The 17,287-nt window shown below is 41.8% G+C and overlaps 1 protein-coding gene across 1 annotated transcript in view; it reads right to left on the reverse strand.

The window, feature by feature from the left end:
- Positions 1-15,832, reverse strand: part of PCSK2 (proprotein convertase subtilisin/kexin type 2) — a 362,431-nt gene extending 346,599 nt beyond the window's left edge. Inside the window, exon 1 of the mRNA XM_075339275.1 lies at positions 15,444-15,832. Within this exon, the coding sequence (XP_075195390.1) occupies positions 15,444-15,626 (183 nt within the window). The 5' untranslated portion in view covers positions 15,627-15,832. The remainder of the gene's footprint in view (positions 1-15,443) is intronic.
- Positions 15,833-17,287: the final 1,455 nt, after the last annotated feature.

Here is a 17,287-nt window from a genome sequence, read left to right on the forward strand (position 1 = left end):
GCGGCGGCGTTTATAAATCCAGTCCCCGGCTTTTGCGGCCTAGCTCCGCTTCGTTCCCGCCCCCACCCTGTCAATCAGGGTAGGGGAGAGACGCTGTTTCGCAGCAGCGACGAGGACTGGAGCCTGATTTACATGCTCCAGCCCTCTCACTAGGCACAGAGGGAAGCAGGCTTCCCGCTCTTAGTCAGGAACGCCCAGGGCCCGCCCCCCCTCCTCTCCCAGGACGCCGGCAGCCATTACATGCAGTCTGGCTAGAGGAAGGACGCAAGGCTCTGGGAGACCTGGACTAGGGGGCTTTTGGAGACCACACACCCGCTCTTAAGCGGGCGGTAAGCGGCATTTCAGCTGGCCCCTCTAGTGCCTCAGTGTGCATTGGTGTACTGTGTCACCAGATATATATATTTATTTATTTCTTGCACTGTGAGGTCGCTTCCTGGCTGGATACCCAGATCGCTCTGAGGAGGCAGCAACATGTCATCCACAAAACGCAAGGCTGCCAAGGCTAGGGCTGTGTACACTGCGTGTGCTGCATGTGGGGCTGCTCTACCAGCAGGTTCCAAAGACCCCCATTGTGTGCAATGCTCAGATCCGGTGCTGCTTCGCCAGCCGGAGTCCGGAGGGGTAGTGACCCAGGCTGAGACGCTTGTAAGTTCTGCCCCGGTGTCAGGGACAGACTTTGCAGTTTTTGCTGATGGAATGTCTGTGACTATGGCAAAAATCCTTGAAACTTTGCAATCCATGACTGGGGCTCAGTCTATGGACACGGCGAGGTCTCTGTCCTCTAATCCCCCTCAGTTGGAATTAATCCAGACTGCAAGGGGGTCCCCGGCTTCCCAGGCTGAGTATTATGACTCAGATGATAGCCCTAGCCACCCTAAGCGAGCTCGCTGGGAAAGACCCTCAACGTCATCACACTGCTCAGGGTCTCAGCGCAATCAGTCGCCCTGTGATGCGTCTGAAGAGAGTGATCAGGAGTCTTATCCTGGAACCCCTCTCAATCTGGATACCCCGGATGGGGACGCCATGGTAAACGAGCTTATCTCAGCCATCAATAGACTGTTGGATATTTCTCCCCCAGCTCCTTCTGCAGAGGAGGCAGCTGCAGAGCAGGAGAAGTTTCGTTTCCTCTATCCCAAGCGTAAATTGAGTGCTTTCTTGGATCACTCTGACTTCAGAGAGTCAATCCAGAAACACGACGCTCATCCAGAAAGGCGTTTCTCTAAACGTTCTAAGGATACACGTTTTCCTTTCCCCCCTGATGTGGTCAAGCGCTGGACCCAGTGTCCAAAAGTAGACCCCCCGATTTCCAAACTTGCAGCTAGATCCATAGTTGCAGTGGAGGATGGCGCTTCACTTAAGGATGCCAATGACAGACAGATGGACCTTTGGTTAAAATCTGTCTATGAAGCTATCGGCGCGTCGTTTGCTCCAGCATTCGCAGCCGTATGGGCACTCCAAGCTATTTCAGCTGGTTTAGCAAAAGTGGATGCTATCATACATCCAGCGGTGCCGCAAGTGGCGTCCCTTACCTCGCAGATGTCTGCGTTTGCGTCTTACGCTATCAATGCGGTCCTAGAATCTACCAGCCGCACCTCAATGGCGTCCGCCAATTCGGTAGTTTTGCGCAGAGCCTTGTGGTTAAAGGACTGGAAAGCAGATGCTGGTTCCAAAAAATGTTTAACCAGCTTGCCTTTATCTAGAGATAGACTGTTTGGCGAGCCATTGGCTGACATCATTAAACAGTCCAAGGGTAAAGACTCTTCCTTACCCCAGCCCAGATCAAGCAAACCTCAGCAGAAAAAATGGCAGCAGAGGTTTCAGTCCTTTCGAGGTTCGGGCAAGACACAATTCTCCTCGTCCAAAGGGACTCAGAGGACGCAAAGAGTCTCAGATTCCTGGCGGGCTCACGCACGCCCCAAGAAAGCAAATGGAGGAACCGCTTCCAAAGCGGCTACCTCATGACTTCCAGCCCCCCCCCCTCCGCATCTCCGGTCGGGGGCAGGCTTTCCCGCTTTTCCGACATTTGGATGTCACAGGTCAAAGACCGGTGGGTGACAAACATTTTGTCTCGCGGGTACAGAATCGAGTTCAGTTCTCGTCCTCCAGCTCGGTTCTTCAGAACCTCCCCACATCCAGACCGAGCAGATGCCCTGCTGCAGGCGGTGGACTCCCTAAGAGCGGAAGGAGTAGTGGTTCCTGTACCGCCTCAGGAACAAGGGCGAGGGTTTTACTCCAATCTCTTTGTGGTTCCAAAAAAGGACGGCTCGTTCCGTCCTGTTCTGGATCTAAAGCTGCTCAACAAACATGTGCACGCCAGACGGTTCCGGATGGAAACCCTCCGCTCTGTCGTTGCCTCAATGTCTCAAGGAGACTTCCTTGCCTCAATAGACATCAAAGATGCTTATCTCCACGTGCCAATTGCTACAGAACATCAACGTTTTCTACGTTTTGTGATAGGAAACGACCATCTTCAGTTCGTAGCTCTGCCATTCGGTCTGGCGACAGCCCCCCGGGTCTTCACCAAGGTCATGGCGGCGGTGGTAGCAGTCTTGCACTCTCAGGGACACTCGGTGATCCCTTACCTAGACGATCTACTTGTCAAGGCACCCTCTCAAGAGGCATGCCAACTCAGTCTACATGCTACGCTGGAGACTCTACAGACGTTCGGATGGATCATCAACTTTCCAAAGTCGAATCTGTCACCGTCACAGTCGCTAACGTATCTTGGCATGGAGTTTCATACTCGAGCAGCGAGAGTGAAGCTTCCGCTGAACAAGCAGCGGTCCCTACAGACAGGGGTGCAATCCCTCCTTCAAGGCCAGTCGCACCCCTTACGGCGCCTCATGCACTTCCTCGGGAAGATGGTGGCAGCCATGGAAGCAGTTCCCTTTGCGCAGTTTCATCTGCGCCCACTTCAATGGGACATTCTCCGCCAATGGGACGGGAAGTCAACGTCCCTGGACAGGAAAGTCTCTCTTTCCCAGACGGCCAAGGACTCTCTACAATGGTGGCTCCTTCCCACCTCATTGTCTCAGGGAAGATCCTTCCTGCCCCCATCCTGGGCAGTGGTCACGACAGATGCGAGTCTGTCAGGGTGGGGAGCAGTGTTTCTCCACCACAGGGCCCAGGGGACGTGGACTCCGCAGGAGTCCACCCTTCAGATCAATGTTCTGGAAATCAGGGCAGTGTATCTTGCCCTACTGGCCTTCCAACAGTGGCTGGAAGGAAAGCAGATCCGAATCCAGTCGGACAACTCCACAGCGGTGGCATACATCAACCACCAAGGAGGGACGCGCAGTCGGCAAGCATTCCAAGAAGTCCGGCGCATTCTAATGTGGGTGGAGGACACAGCATCCACCATATCCGCGGTTCACATCCCAGGCGTAGAAAATTGGGAAGCAGACTTCCTCAGTCGCCAGGGCATGGACGCAGGGGAGTGGTCCCTTCACCCGGACGTGTTTCAGGAAATCTGTCGCCGATGGGGAGTGCCGGACGTCGACCTAATGGCGTCCCGGCACAACAACAAGGTCCCGGCATTCATGGCGAGGTCGCGCGATCAAAGAGCTCTGGCGGCAGACGCATTAGTTCAAGATTGGTCGCAGTTCCGGCTCCCATACGTCTTCCCACCTCTGGCACTCTTGCCCAGAGTGTTACGCAAGATCAGATCCGATTGCAGCCGCGTCATACTTGTCGCCCCAGACTGGCCGAGGAGATCGTGGTATCCGGATCTGTGGCATCTCACGGTCGGTCGACCGTGGTCACTGCCAGACCGACCAGACTTACTGTCCCAAGGGCCGTTTTTCCATCAGAATTCTGCGGCCCTGAACCTGACTGTGTGGCCATTGAGTCCTGGATCCTAGCGTCCGCAGGATTATCTCAAGGAGTCGTAGCCACAATGAGACAAGCTAGGAAGTCAACGTCTGCTAAGATCTACCACAGAACGTGGAAGATTTTCTTATCCTGGTGCTCTGCACAGAGAGTATCCCCTTGGCCATTTGCATTGCCCACCTTTCTTTCCTTCCTGCAATCGGGGTTGGAAAAGGGCTTGTCGCTCAGCTCCCTTAAAGGGCAAGTCTCGGCACTATCTGTGTTTTTTCAGAAGCGTCTAGCACGTCTTCCTAAGGTGCGCACGTTCCTACAGGGGGTCTGTCATATTGTGCCCCCGTACAAGCGGCCGTTAGATCCATGGGATCTGAACAGAGTACTAGTTGCTCTGCAAAAGCCGCCCTTCGAGCCTCTAAAGGACGTTTCCTTTTCTCGCCTGTCACAGAAAGTGGCGTTTCTTGTTGCGATCACATCGCTTCGGCGAGTGTCTGAGCTGGCAGCTCTGTCATCCAAGGCTCCCTTCCTGGTGTTCCACCAGGACAAGGTAGTGCTGCGCCCCATTCCGGAGTTTCTCCCTAAGGTCGTATCCTCGTTTCATCTTAATCAGGATATATCCTTGCCTTCCTTTTGTCCTCAGCCGGTTCACCGGTATGAGAAAGACTTACGTTTGCTAGATCTGGTGAGAGCACTCAGAATCTATATTTCTCGCACGGCGCCTATCCGCCGTTCAGATGCACTTTTTGTCCTTGTCGCTGGCCAGCGCAAGGGGTCGCAGGCTTCTAAAGCCACCCTGGCTCGATGGATCAAAGAACCAATTCTGGAAGCCTACCGTTCTGCTGGGCTTCCGGTTCCTTCAGGGCTGAAAGCCCACTCAACCAGAGCTGTGGGTGCGTCCTGGGCTTTGCGACACCAGGCTTCGGCTCAACAGGTGTGCCAGGCAGCTACCTGGTCGAGTCTGCACACTTTCACCAAACATTATCAGGTGCATACCTATGCTTCGGCGGATGCCAGCTTAGGTAGAAGAGTCCTGCAGGCGGCAGTGACATCCCCGTAGGGGAGGGCTGTTTTGCAGCTCTAACATGAGGTATCTCTTTACCCACCCAGGGACAGCTTTTGGACGTCCCAATCGTCTGGGTCTCCCAATAGAGCGCTGAAGAAGAAGGGAATTTTGTTACTTACCGTAAATTCCTTTTCTTCTAGCTCTTATTGGGAGACCCAGCACCCGCCCTGTTGTCCTTCGGGATTTTTTTGTTGTTTGCGGGTACACATGTTGTTCATGTTGAACGGTTTTTCAGTTCTCCGACGTTATTCGGAGTTAATTTGTTTAAACCAGTTATTGGCTTCCTCCTTCTTGCTTTGGCACTAAAACTGGAGAACCCGTGATACCACGGGGGGGTATAGCCAGAAGGGGAGGGGCCTTGCACTTTTTAGTGTAGTGCTTTGTGTGGCCTCCGGAGGGCAGTAGCTATACCCCAATCGTCTGGGTCTCCCAATAAGAGCTAGAAGAAAAGGAATTTACGGTAAGTAACAAAATTCCCTTCTTTGCTTTTACTACATACTGCGTGGAAGAAATTGTAGAAAACCTCTGAGGTGTAGCATTATATAAATTTTTCATAGTCCTAGAAAACACTCCATTAATTTAACAAGGCAAAAATAAAAAATAAAACATTCTTTCCCATCCATATGAACCATATACACCAGTGATATAGTAGCATTTTATTTTTAGGTTTCCTATTTTTTCCTTTTTTAATTTGGAAAACTTCCAATCTTTCCGAAATTTCAAGTTATTTTTAGTCTCTTTACTGCAGGGCTCCAGGTATTTTAGACATCAATTACACAGAATTCTGCAGCACGATTCTTATTGGAAAAATCAGAGGACCACAATGGAAACTTTATGGAGCCTGCTACAAATTAAAGAATTCCTATTAGTTGGGATTTATTATAAGGTGGATCCACCATACAGTACTTGTGAAAACGCCGGTAAATAAAAATAACATTGTGAAACAAATAGTGTGAACAAGCCCTAGCATTTTCCAATGTTGTAAGTTGAAGTATTACTTACTAAACTAATCTTTGAGACCTTTCATTAGACACACTAGTGATGGGCAGTTCGGCTCTTTTTGGTGATCCAGTTCCCAAAAAGAGACGGCTCTTTCGGATCCTAATGGTGAATATTTAAGCTTATGTTAACGTCACCAAAACCCTGCCCTTCTACTATTAAACCCCGCCCACTCACAATGGGCCAATTAAATTGCTAAGTGGGTGGGGTTTGTTCAGGTGGGCGGACTTTTGCCCAACAAACAGCCAAATTTTATGTCAAGTGAGAACCGTTAAGAGAATTTAATGGCTCTCACAGCAGAGAGCAGGATTTTTGAATTGGATCATTCGCGACTGACACATCACTAAGACAAACAGAGAAACCATCAATCCATTGTAGAACAAACCCTATAATTTAATGTGCAAAACTAAAATATGTCTAGCTTTATTTGTGCAGTTTTTAGGAGTTTTCTTTTTTTTTTCAAGTTATTTATTTCAAGTCAAACAGACGTGTTGAGGATTCTGGCTTTAACTAAAATGAATGCACCAAAAACTGAGAGTGGTAAGGGAGCCTAATACAATTACCTTGTATTTCATAACCAAAGGGTCCAACGTTGAGTATACTTTCAAGTTCACTTATCCTCTTTATGGTCCCTATTACTTGTAAATATTTAAAATGTACTATATAATCAAATTATGATCTGGACCTAGGGCAATCCATTCATTGGCTGCCAGGGCTTGGCAGGGTGGATTCTTCACCCCAGATGTGTGGTTTACTACAGTTAACTCTCCTTTCACCATTTAAAACCCTCACTGAATTCTGCTGCAGAAAACAAAAGGCCAAATTTATGCCTATGGCCTTGACTAGTGACAACGCATTCAGCGACCTGGAAGTCAGAGCTATGTCCAGGCATCTTCCCCATGCTGTCCCCATTCCTTTTGCATGGTGTTTCAATCCATTTCAGCTATTTTCCGCCCCCCCCCTTACAGAATTCTTAGGATGGTCTGCGAGAAAAATGATTAAGAAATACAAATTATTTTCTATCACTGTATATATACACATATATACAGTTAGGTCCAGAAATATTTGGACAGTGACACAATTTCCGCGAGTTGGGCTCTGCATGCCACCACATTGGATTTGAAATGAAACCTCTACAACAGAATTCAAGTGCAGATTGTAACGTTTAATTTGAAGGTTTGAACAAAAATATCTGATAGAAATTGTAGGAATTGTACACATTTCTTTACAAACACTCCACATTTTAGGAGGTCAAAAGTAATTGGACAAATAAACCAAACCCAAACAAAATATTTTTAATTTCAATATTTTGTTGCGAATCCTTTGGAGGCAATCACTGCCTTAAGTCTGGAACCCATGGACATCACCAAACGCTGGGTTTCCTCCTTCTTAATGCTTTGCCAGGCCTTTACAGCCGCAGCCTTCAGGTCTTGCTTGTTTGTGGGTCTTTCCGTCTTAAGTCTGGATTTGAGCAAGTGAAATGCATGCTCAATTGGGTTAAGATCTGGTGATTGACTTGGCCATTGCAGAATGTTCCACTTTTTTGCACTCATGAACTCCTGGGTAGCTTTGGCTGTATGCTTGGGGTCATTATCCATCTGTACTATGAAGCGCCGTCCGATCAACTTTGCGGCATTTGGCTGAATCTGGGCTGATCATCCACCACTGTTGTCATCCGTGGCCTTTTTGAGTTTCCAAGCTCACCAGTCAATTCCTTTTTTCTCAGAATGTACCCGACTGTTGATTTTGCTACTCCAAGCATGTCTGCTATCTCTCTGATGGATTTTTTCTTTTTTTTCAGCCTCAGGATGTTCTGCTTCACCTCAATTGAGAGTTCCTTAGACCGCATGTTGTCTGGTCACTGCAACAACTTCCAAATGAAAAACCACACACCTGTAATCAACCCCAGACCTTTTAACTACTTCATTGATTACAGGTTAACGAGGGAGACGCCTTCAGAGTTAATTGCAGCCCTTAGAGTCCCTTGTCCAATTACTTTTGGTCCCTTGAAAAAGAGGAGGCTATGCATTACAGAGCTATAATTCCTAAACCCTTTCTCCGATTTGGATGTGAAAACTCTCATATTGCAGCTGGGAGTGTGCACTTTCAGCCCATATTATATATATAATTGTATTTCTGAACATGTTTTTGTAAACAGCTAAAATAACAAAACTTGTGTCACTGTCCAAATATTTCTGGACCTAACTGTATATATATATATATATATATATATATATATATATATAGTGCCTTGAATATTTCAACCTTTTCCCATGTTTCAGGCTTCAAACATAAAGATAAAAAAATGTAATGTTATGGTGAAGAATCAACAACAAGTGGGACACAATTGTGAAGTTGTTAGAAATGTATTGCTTATTTTAAACATATGTAAAGAAGAATAAACTGAAAATTGGGGCAATCAATATTATTCGTCCCTTTTACTTTCAGTGCAGCAAACTCACTCCAGAAGTTCATTGAGGATCTCTGAATGATCCAATGTTGTCCTGAATGACTGATGATGATAAATATAAGCCACCTGTGCGTAATCAAGTCTCCGTATAAATGCACCTGCTCTGTGATAGTCTCAGTGTTCTGTTTAAAGTGCAAATAGCATCATGAAGACCAAGGAACACAACAGGCAGGTCCGTGATACTGTTGTGGAGAAGTTTAAAGCTGGATTTGGTTACAAAAAGATTTCCAGAACATCCCAAGGAGCACTCTGCAACTGATCATATTGAAATGGAAGGAGTATCATATCTCTGCAAATCTAACAAGACCTGGATGTCCCTCAAAAATTTCATCTCAAACAAGGAGAAGACTGATCAGAGATGCAGCTAAGAGGCCCATGATCACTCTGGATGAACTGCAGAGATCTACAGCTGAGGTGGGAGAGTCTGTCCATAGGACAACAATCAGTCGTACACTGCACAAATCTGGCCTTTATGGAAGAGTGGCAAGGAGAAAGCCATTTCTCAAAGATATCCTTAAAAAATGTCATTTAAAGTTTTCCACAAGCCACCTGAGAGACACACCAAACATGTGGAAGAAAGTGTTCTGGTCAGATGAAACCAAAATCGAATGTTTTGGGCACAATGCCAAACGATATGTTTGGCGTAAAAGCAACACAGCTCATCACCCTGAATACACCATCCCCACTGTCAAACATGGTGGTGGCAGCATCATGGTTTGGGCCTGATTTTCTTCAGCAGGGACAGGGAAGATAGTTAAAATTGATGGAAAGATGGATGGAGCCAAATACAGGACCATTCTTGAAGAAAACCTGTTAGTGTCTGCAAAAGACCTGAGACTGGGATGGAGATTTGTCTTTCAGCAAGACAATGATCCAAAACATAAAGCAAAGTCTACAATGGAATTGTTCACAAATAAACGTTCCCAGGTGTTAGAATGGCCAAGTCAAAGTCCAGACCTGAATCCAATCAAGAATCTGTGCAAAGAGCTGAAAACTGCTGTTCACAAACACTCTCCATCCAACCTCACTCAGCTCCAGTTGTTTGCAAAGGAAGAATGGGCAAGAAATTCAGTCTCTCGATGTGCAAAACTGATAGAGACATACCCCAAGCGACTTGCAGCTGTAATCGCAGCAAAAGGTGGCGCTACAAAGTATTAACCTAAAGGGGCCGAATAATATTGCACGCCCCAATTTTCAGTTTATTATTTTTTATAAAAGTTTAAAATAATCAATCAATTTTGTTCAATTTCACAATTGTGTCCCACTTGTTGATTCTACACCATAAAATAATTTTTTTTATCTTTATAGCCTGAAATGTGGGAAAAGGTTGAAAAATTCAAGGGGGCCGAATACTTTCGCAAGGCATAGTGTATGTATATTTTTATATATAAAATCTCTAGAAAATAATTTGCATTTCTTGCATAATCAGCGGGACCAGTAGATGCAGGTTGTAGAAATTAAGGAAGTTTGCAGAGATGATTGCAGCTGAAGGAACTGGATGAAAGCAAACTCCAAAGCAAACAGAAACTGAACACATATCTTACTGAATACTGAGACACAAAGGTGTGTCTAGATTGACCTTAAAAAGCCTTGGCTGATGATGTGAGAGAGATATACTGGGCAACTGGTGAAACAGAACATGGACCACAGCAAAGGGCATCAGCCATAGGTAATGGAATCAGTGCCTGGCCCTTGAGTAGACAGCATTGTGTAACATTCCATTTCATGACTAGAATCACTGTTATGGAAATTAGACCTCAAAATCCAGGCTAAAATCTAATCTAACGTAAAAATGGGCTAGTTTTCCATGGATATGTGTTTCATTGTGAATCTACATTAGAATAGGAAAACTGAGCCTGGAAAACATTCTTAGAGGCAAGGTTATTGGTATTAGACTAGCTGGAAGCAGTACTGTAAAAACTGCCAAACTTGTCGGGTTTTCTCATGCAATGTTGTTAAGACTATACCAAGAATGATGTGATTGGAAAAAAAAAGAAGAAAAAAGGATTGTGTCAATTTAAAGAACTGAACAATAAAAGAGGTCAGAGGAGGGTGTCAAGAAATGTTCCGATAGGCAGGCGGCGAACCGTCAAGCAAATTACAGCCATATACATTGCAAGTGCTCAAACTAATGTGTCCGAATGCACAAATAATTATTTCTTTGCATGGCTGAGCTATAACAGCAGACAATCTGTTTGAGCAACATTACTGGGAAACAGAAGGGTTATACTCCAGTCGGCCAAAGAGTTCAAAAATTATATCACTGAACACTGCCTGGTGTGAGGAATCCAGATTTCTGTTGCACTGGTGGGGATGAGAATTTGGCACGAGCAGTATGATTTAATGATTTAATTTTCCTGTTCGGTCTCAATAGTTCAGGCTGGTTTAGCAGCTGTTTGGTCCCTGGCAGGATACTTTCATCAGGACCATGCACCAGGCTACAAGGAACATATAGCCATGGGTTGATTCTGGGGACATGACATTGACGTCTACATGTTTTCCTGCTGTTTACAGTTCCATGATCTTAAAGTGGGTTGGCCACTTTATTTTAAGTGATTTCTTGGGACATGATTTTGTGGCACTTACTATTATAATGTATAAGTATTACAAGTTCTCCTCCTTCCTGACAGACTACACAGCTGTCTACTTAACAAAATGGCTGCTGATTGATCTGTATGAGACCAAACCTGTTCCTCAGCTTTCTTCTAATGAAAAACACTGTACATGGGAAAGCTGTTTTTATATCAAAGGAGACTGATGGACAGGTCTGGTCACATGGTTCTCAATCGTTAGCCATTTTTTGGACAGGAGAGCTGTGCAGGCTATGAGGAAGGAGGAGAACCGAGAACCTTTACGTAAGTTGTTTTGAAGCTATCTAGTCCAACTAGGCCAATATTTCTTGCAGAATGATTTCAACACCTAGTGAATAGAGATGAGTGAACCCGAGGTTTACAAAAAAAAAAACAGAGTTTGGGTTTGGAGTTCGGGTGCTTTATGTAGGCAAACCACTTCCACATGCATCGCTGTGCTCGGGTACGCTCAGAGTTCAGCCCAGAGTGAGTCACTTGCAGTGTTTGAACCCCTTGCACTGGGGGTAACAACAGCACGATCGGGTGTAGTGTGAACCCCCCAAAAAATGGAAAACCTCCGCTCACCCTCTTCCGGAAGTGCTCTGTTTATAGCTGGCTGCATGTGGGTGGAGACTCAAACTGCCAATCAGTGACTCCCATTGGGGTTCAGGTCAAGTCCGGGTCCCAAACCAAACTTTATCTAAACGCACCCGCCAAACCGAACTTTATCTAAACGCACCTTCCAAACCGAACTTCCCCGGGTAGGTTGATAATGTTTCAGCTAATCTTCAGGAAGCCTTTGTCAAACTTCAAAGGGGAATGTGGGAATTCAACCCTTATTATATTGAGTATTATGTAATAATATAATATATAATAATGTGATAGCTGAAAGGGGATTTTTCAAAACTTACAGCTGCAGCAATCTACAACAATGGCCTCCAAGCAACACAGACCTAGTAATATTGTGCACACCTGGTAGACAGGGGTTCTTGGGTAAATGATACCAGTTTGCAAAATTGGTAATATTGGTTATAATAAGAAAAACATCAAAAGACATAATAAAAAGTGATCTTGTGTACCACCTCTAAAGGAGTAATAATAGGGATCAATCTATTTTTCTTAAGCCTCTTTTAGAAAACGAAGATGGTGCATGTGTAACATGCAAGACATAATGTACTGCCTCGAATACGACGTAGGGCCAGCATAGTGCAAAATAAAGAGAGCTGTAAATAGTATGTCTATTACAGGCAACCTGCATGTGCTGCAAGACAAATATGGCCACATCCATTATGACCATCTACATTGTCTTCCTGTCATTGTGATTTATTTTACTGACTCAGTTTAGTAAATAAATATTAGCATGAATAGCGTGAAGAAAACCGGGGACTGATGTTATAGCTTCAAAGAGACCGAAATGGAGACGCACGTTCCGGATAAAGACAGCAATGTACAACAGATTAGGTATCTAAAGAACGGATGCCAGATATGTATTCATCATATTCTACTATTGGCGGCAAAGTAGCATCTGATGTTGCTCTAAACAAAGCCTAAAACTACTATGGAAAAATGATAAATAGTTGTATATAGATATAGTTCTCTATCTATCTATCTATCTATCTATCTATCTATCTATCTATCCACCTGTCTATGGTAAAGTTGTTAAAAATATCATTAAGGAGGATTAAAATAATACATTTGTATATATTTCTCTGCCTCTCTCTATTTATATATATATTTATATATATATGTACATATATATATATGTATATATATATATATATATATATATATGTATAAATATAAATAAATATATATATATATATATATATATATATATATATGCAACATAGGAATGAGATCCAGCATGGACATCAGGACTTCAGTATGCTATTTAAAATTCTTCAAGTTTATTGATAAATCCTTATCCAATCGACTCAGGTACAAAAGATAAATGCAGGAAACTAAACGCAGATGATACTGCGCGTTTCGGCGGTGTTGTCCGCCTTCCTCACGGTCCACATATATACACACGCACACAAGTATGTGAAAATGTATATTCACATGTATATATATACATATTTTTATTGTTATTGTTTATATAGTGCCATCATATTCCACAACACTTTACAATTGTTTATATATATATATATATATATATATATATATATATATACACACACACACACACACACGTGCACGTGTATATAAAAATGTGTATTGATATGTGTATATATATATATTCTATTATTAATATTATTACTTATATAATGCCAACATATTCCACAGCACTTCACAATTATATATATATATATATATATATATATATATGTATGCAAGCGCACGTGTATATAAACATTTGTATTCATGCATGTATTATATTTTTAATTACTATTATTATATATAGCTCCATCATATTCTGCAGCACTTTTCAATTCTATATTAGATATATATACAGTACATATGTAAATATAATGTAATGCATTTTATACATATATAAATATAAATAAATATATATGACATTGTTGACGGTGTTATCATCAATCATTTATCTTTTTTTATTTTTAAGAATTTTTCCCTTCTTGCTGGAGAAGCGGATCATCACCTCTTCACCTCTATTACTATTGATTCAGGTTGGTCGAGGTCAGAATTAAAAAAAAAAAAAAAGTATAACTGTAACTTTTCAAGTCTGAAGTTTTGTTTGTGCTTTCTTGGAATATTCAATATTTAAGCATAGAACACTGCTGCCATAATTGGCCTGTTATATATTTATTAAATTGATTAGAATTTTTTTTTATATATATATATATATATATATATATATATATATATATATATATATAAAAATGTGTATATATATATATATATATATATATATATAATTTAACATTTTTATGTATTATTAAGAAACAAAATATTTATATCTTTATATTTCTAAATGTAATAATACAATTTTAGCAAAGTATTTTTTTTTTTATACCTGAGATATTTGTTTTTAGGCTCATTACTTTCTATTTGTTTCTATCCTTCTTTCTATCTTCTCTGCCAATCAGGGGCTTATCACGTATACTGTAGCTTTGACAGTTAAACGCTTTAAATGGGTTACTGTAATGAGGAGACGTATATTATTACAGTAGGGGAAGACCTGTGTAATCCGACCGCACATGTAATTACACATACTCAAGTGCTTGTAGAATGCAAATATCAGGAAACAATAAAATGAATAGCAAAAAAGTATAGCAAATGGAAATTATTATCAAATACGCGTTCCATGTACAGTAGAGAAGATCCAGTTTGGCAACAAACCGCATGTATGATGTTCCTCTATTGTGACTCTTTCCATTTTCCATATCTTCATTTGCCAATGATCAGTCCTGACAAATGATCAGTCCAAATTATCAGTTTTCCCATAACACTGGCAAAGAGGCGAAGGATTATCCAAAATATATACATATCTCCGGCCAACAGAGAATGTGTATCCTAATCCGTTTGACGCTATAATTGAATGAGGCTTATTGAAGGGCAAAGCATCTAATAGACTGTATTGTCAATACATAGCGAAAAAGAGATGAATGGCAGGAAAGATACTAAGTCCTTAAGTTCTACAGTGTCCAGATGTGATCTGACAATCGACAACTCTTGGAATATGGGAAAATCCTGGGAGTTGTGGATCAGTAATGGTCACAAAGACTTGTAAATGCCATAATAATACAAGTAATCACACAGTACACAGTATACAACACAGAAGCCCACTATACTCTTAGAAACACTACATGTGGACTAGAGACGGTCCTCGGTTATAGCCAGGCCCAATTTAGTGCCTTCTCCAATGAATGACTCTAAATTGTAGGGATTCCAGGACTTAGCAGGAATATTTCGAATTAGGAAGATGTATCCAATATATATATATATATATATATATATATATATATATATATATATATACATATTTATATTTAAAAAAAAAAAAAAAATATATATATATATATATAAATATATATATATATTTATATATATATATATATTTATATTTATATATATATATATATATATATATATATATATATATATATATATATATATCGTATACATACATCTATACTGTACTTACAGTTTAAACTATAGGAATTACACTAAGTCCATTACTACTATGTCATTTTTAGAGGCGCCATTCTCTCGGTGTCTGTTAGGTAACTACAGTAAATCATTTACAGTGGGGTTGTCTCTATCATTTGCAAATATACACAATTCAGTTTTCTGTAAAAAAGACAAACCAATGAAATCTGAACTTTGCATTGTGTGAATTGCGCTTTAAATGACCCAAATAAGGTTTAAATCCCATCATCACACTGTCACCATGATTCTGTTTTGTCGAAGTTGCCTAGATCCCATCCCCTTGAGAAAAACTACAAGAAAATTCCATATATTGTATTTCTACATTAAAGCCAAACACACAGCATGACTGTAATTGTACAGTACATGCAGAACATCATGGAAATAAGGAAGGAGACATCATCATTACCTTTCTGGCCCCACCAAAGCCATATTCCTTAGCAAGTTGTTTAGCTTCTTGCTCTCCTCCTTCATGTAAGTCCACCAAAAAATGCCCAGTGAGAACAGGTCTGTTATCAGCAGATGCAGAGATACTAGCAGACAGCAAAGCCATGCCAGTGATCACACACTCTATCAGAAAGCCTTGCCTCATCTTCCTGACTTACTGGAGAAATGATATGGAAAGCTTGCAAGTCTGCAAATAAGGGAAGAAATGCTGAAGCTGTAAAATTAAAGGGACCGCCTGATGTGCCTTATCCTAGTGCATCTCTCCTTGCAGCATGCTAACTCTGCTCCTGAGGATGCCTAGCTGTGTGTGTGTATGTGAGTCTACTTCTGATGCCAAATCTGCATCTCAGCTCCTCCTCATCTATAATTCATTAGAGGCTCAAAGCCAGCACCAAAGTAGGTCACGTGCGGAGGACTCCCAGCCAATGGCCTGCTGCTGGAGGAGACAGGGAGCCAAGATAAGCATTGCACTCCCCCTTTGTCAAGGGCTGCTCATTAGTGCCTAGCCACTGGCTTCCTGATTCAGCACCCTGGAGAATTCCTCCATGTCTTCAGCTGCTCCACAGCTGTCAAAAAAAGGAGATGCTCAGTCAGGGAAAACCCACAAGGGATGAGAACTGTTATTAAACCTGATGTCATTCCATACACCTACATATGGGGGGATCCAAAATGTTATAGAAGGAGTAATGAACACAGAGCCGAGACCTACAGAGAAGTCATGTAATAATGGCAGGTAGGGTCCGCACAACATTAATTATAGCTAAGATAATATTGTCTCGGGCAGTGAATAATCCGAAATCTGCGGAGTGTGTTCTACAATTATGTTCTTACAGGTGATGGATGGATGGAACAGTAGATAAAACAGATAGATGAGTGGATACATAGAACGATAGGTGAAAGGGATAGCTATATAGATGGATGGATCAATGGATCGATAGATAGCTACATAGATGGATAGACAGATAGATGGATAGATAGATAGATAGATAGATAGATAGAGATAGATAGATAGATAGATAGATAGATAGATAGATAGATAGACAGATAGATAGATAGATAGATAGATAGATAGATAGATAGATAGAGATAGATAGATAGATAGATAGAGGGATAGATAGACAGACAGATAGATAGATAGATAGATAGATAGAATGATAGATGGATAGATAGATAGATAGATAGATAGACAAAGAGATGATAGAATGATAGATAAAACAGATAGGTAAAAAGATAGATAGATAGATAATAGGTAGAAAGATAAATAGATAGATAGATAAACAGAAGGCGAGAGAGACAGAAAGATGGCTGGATTTAGAGAGACAAAGAGAAATGGATAGATAGATAGATAGATAGATAGATAGATAGAGACAGAGAGATGGATAGATAGATAATAGATAGATAAATAGCTAAAAGATAGAAAGACATCACATAGATCAATATATAGATAGATGATAGAAAACCGATAGCTAATAGATAAATTAGATAGGCAATAAATAATAGTTAGAAAAATAGATTATATAAACAGATGATGGATAGATAGATAGATGATAGATGGATGGTTAGTTGATAGATAGATAGATATAGATAGAGGGATGGATAGATGGATGGATAGATGGATAGATAGATGGATGGATAGATGGATAGATAGATGGATGGATAGTAGATAGATAGATGGATGGATAGATGGATGGATAGTAGATAGATAGATGGATAGATAGATGGATGGATAGATGGATGGATAGTAGATAGATAGATGGATAGATAGATGGATGGATAGATGGATAGATAGATGGATGGATAGATGGA

This window comes from Anomaloglossus baeobatrachus, chromosome 3, assembly GCF_048569485.1.
Source record: "Anomaloglossus baeobatrachus isolate aAnoBae1 chromosome 3, aAnoBae1.hap1, whole genome shotgun sequence".
NCBI lineage: Eukaryota > Metazoa > Chordata > Amphibia > Anura > Aromobatidae > Anomaloglossus > Anomaloglossus baeobatrachus.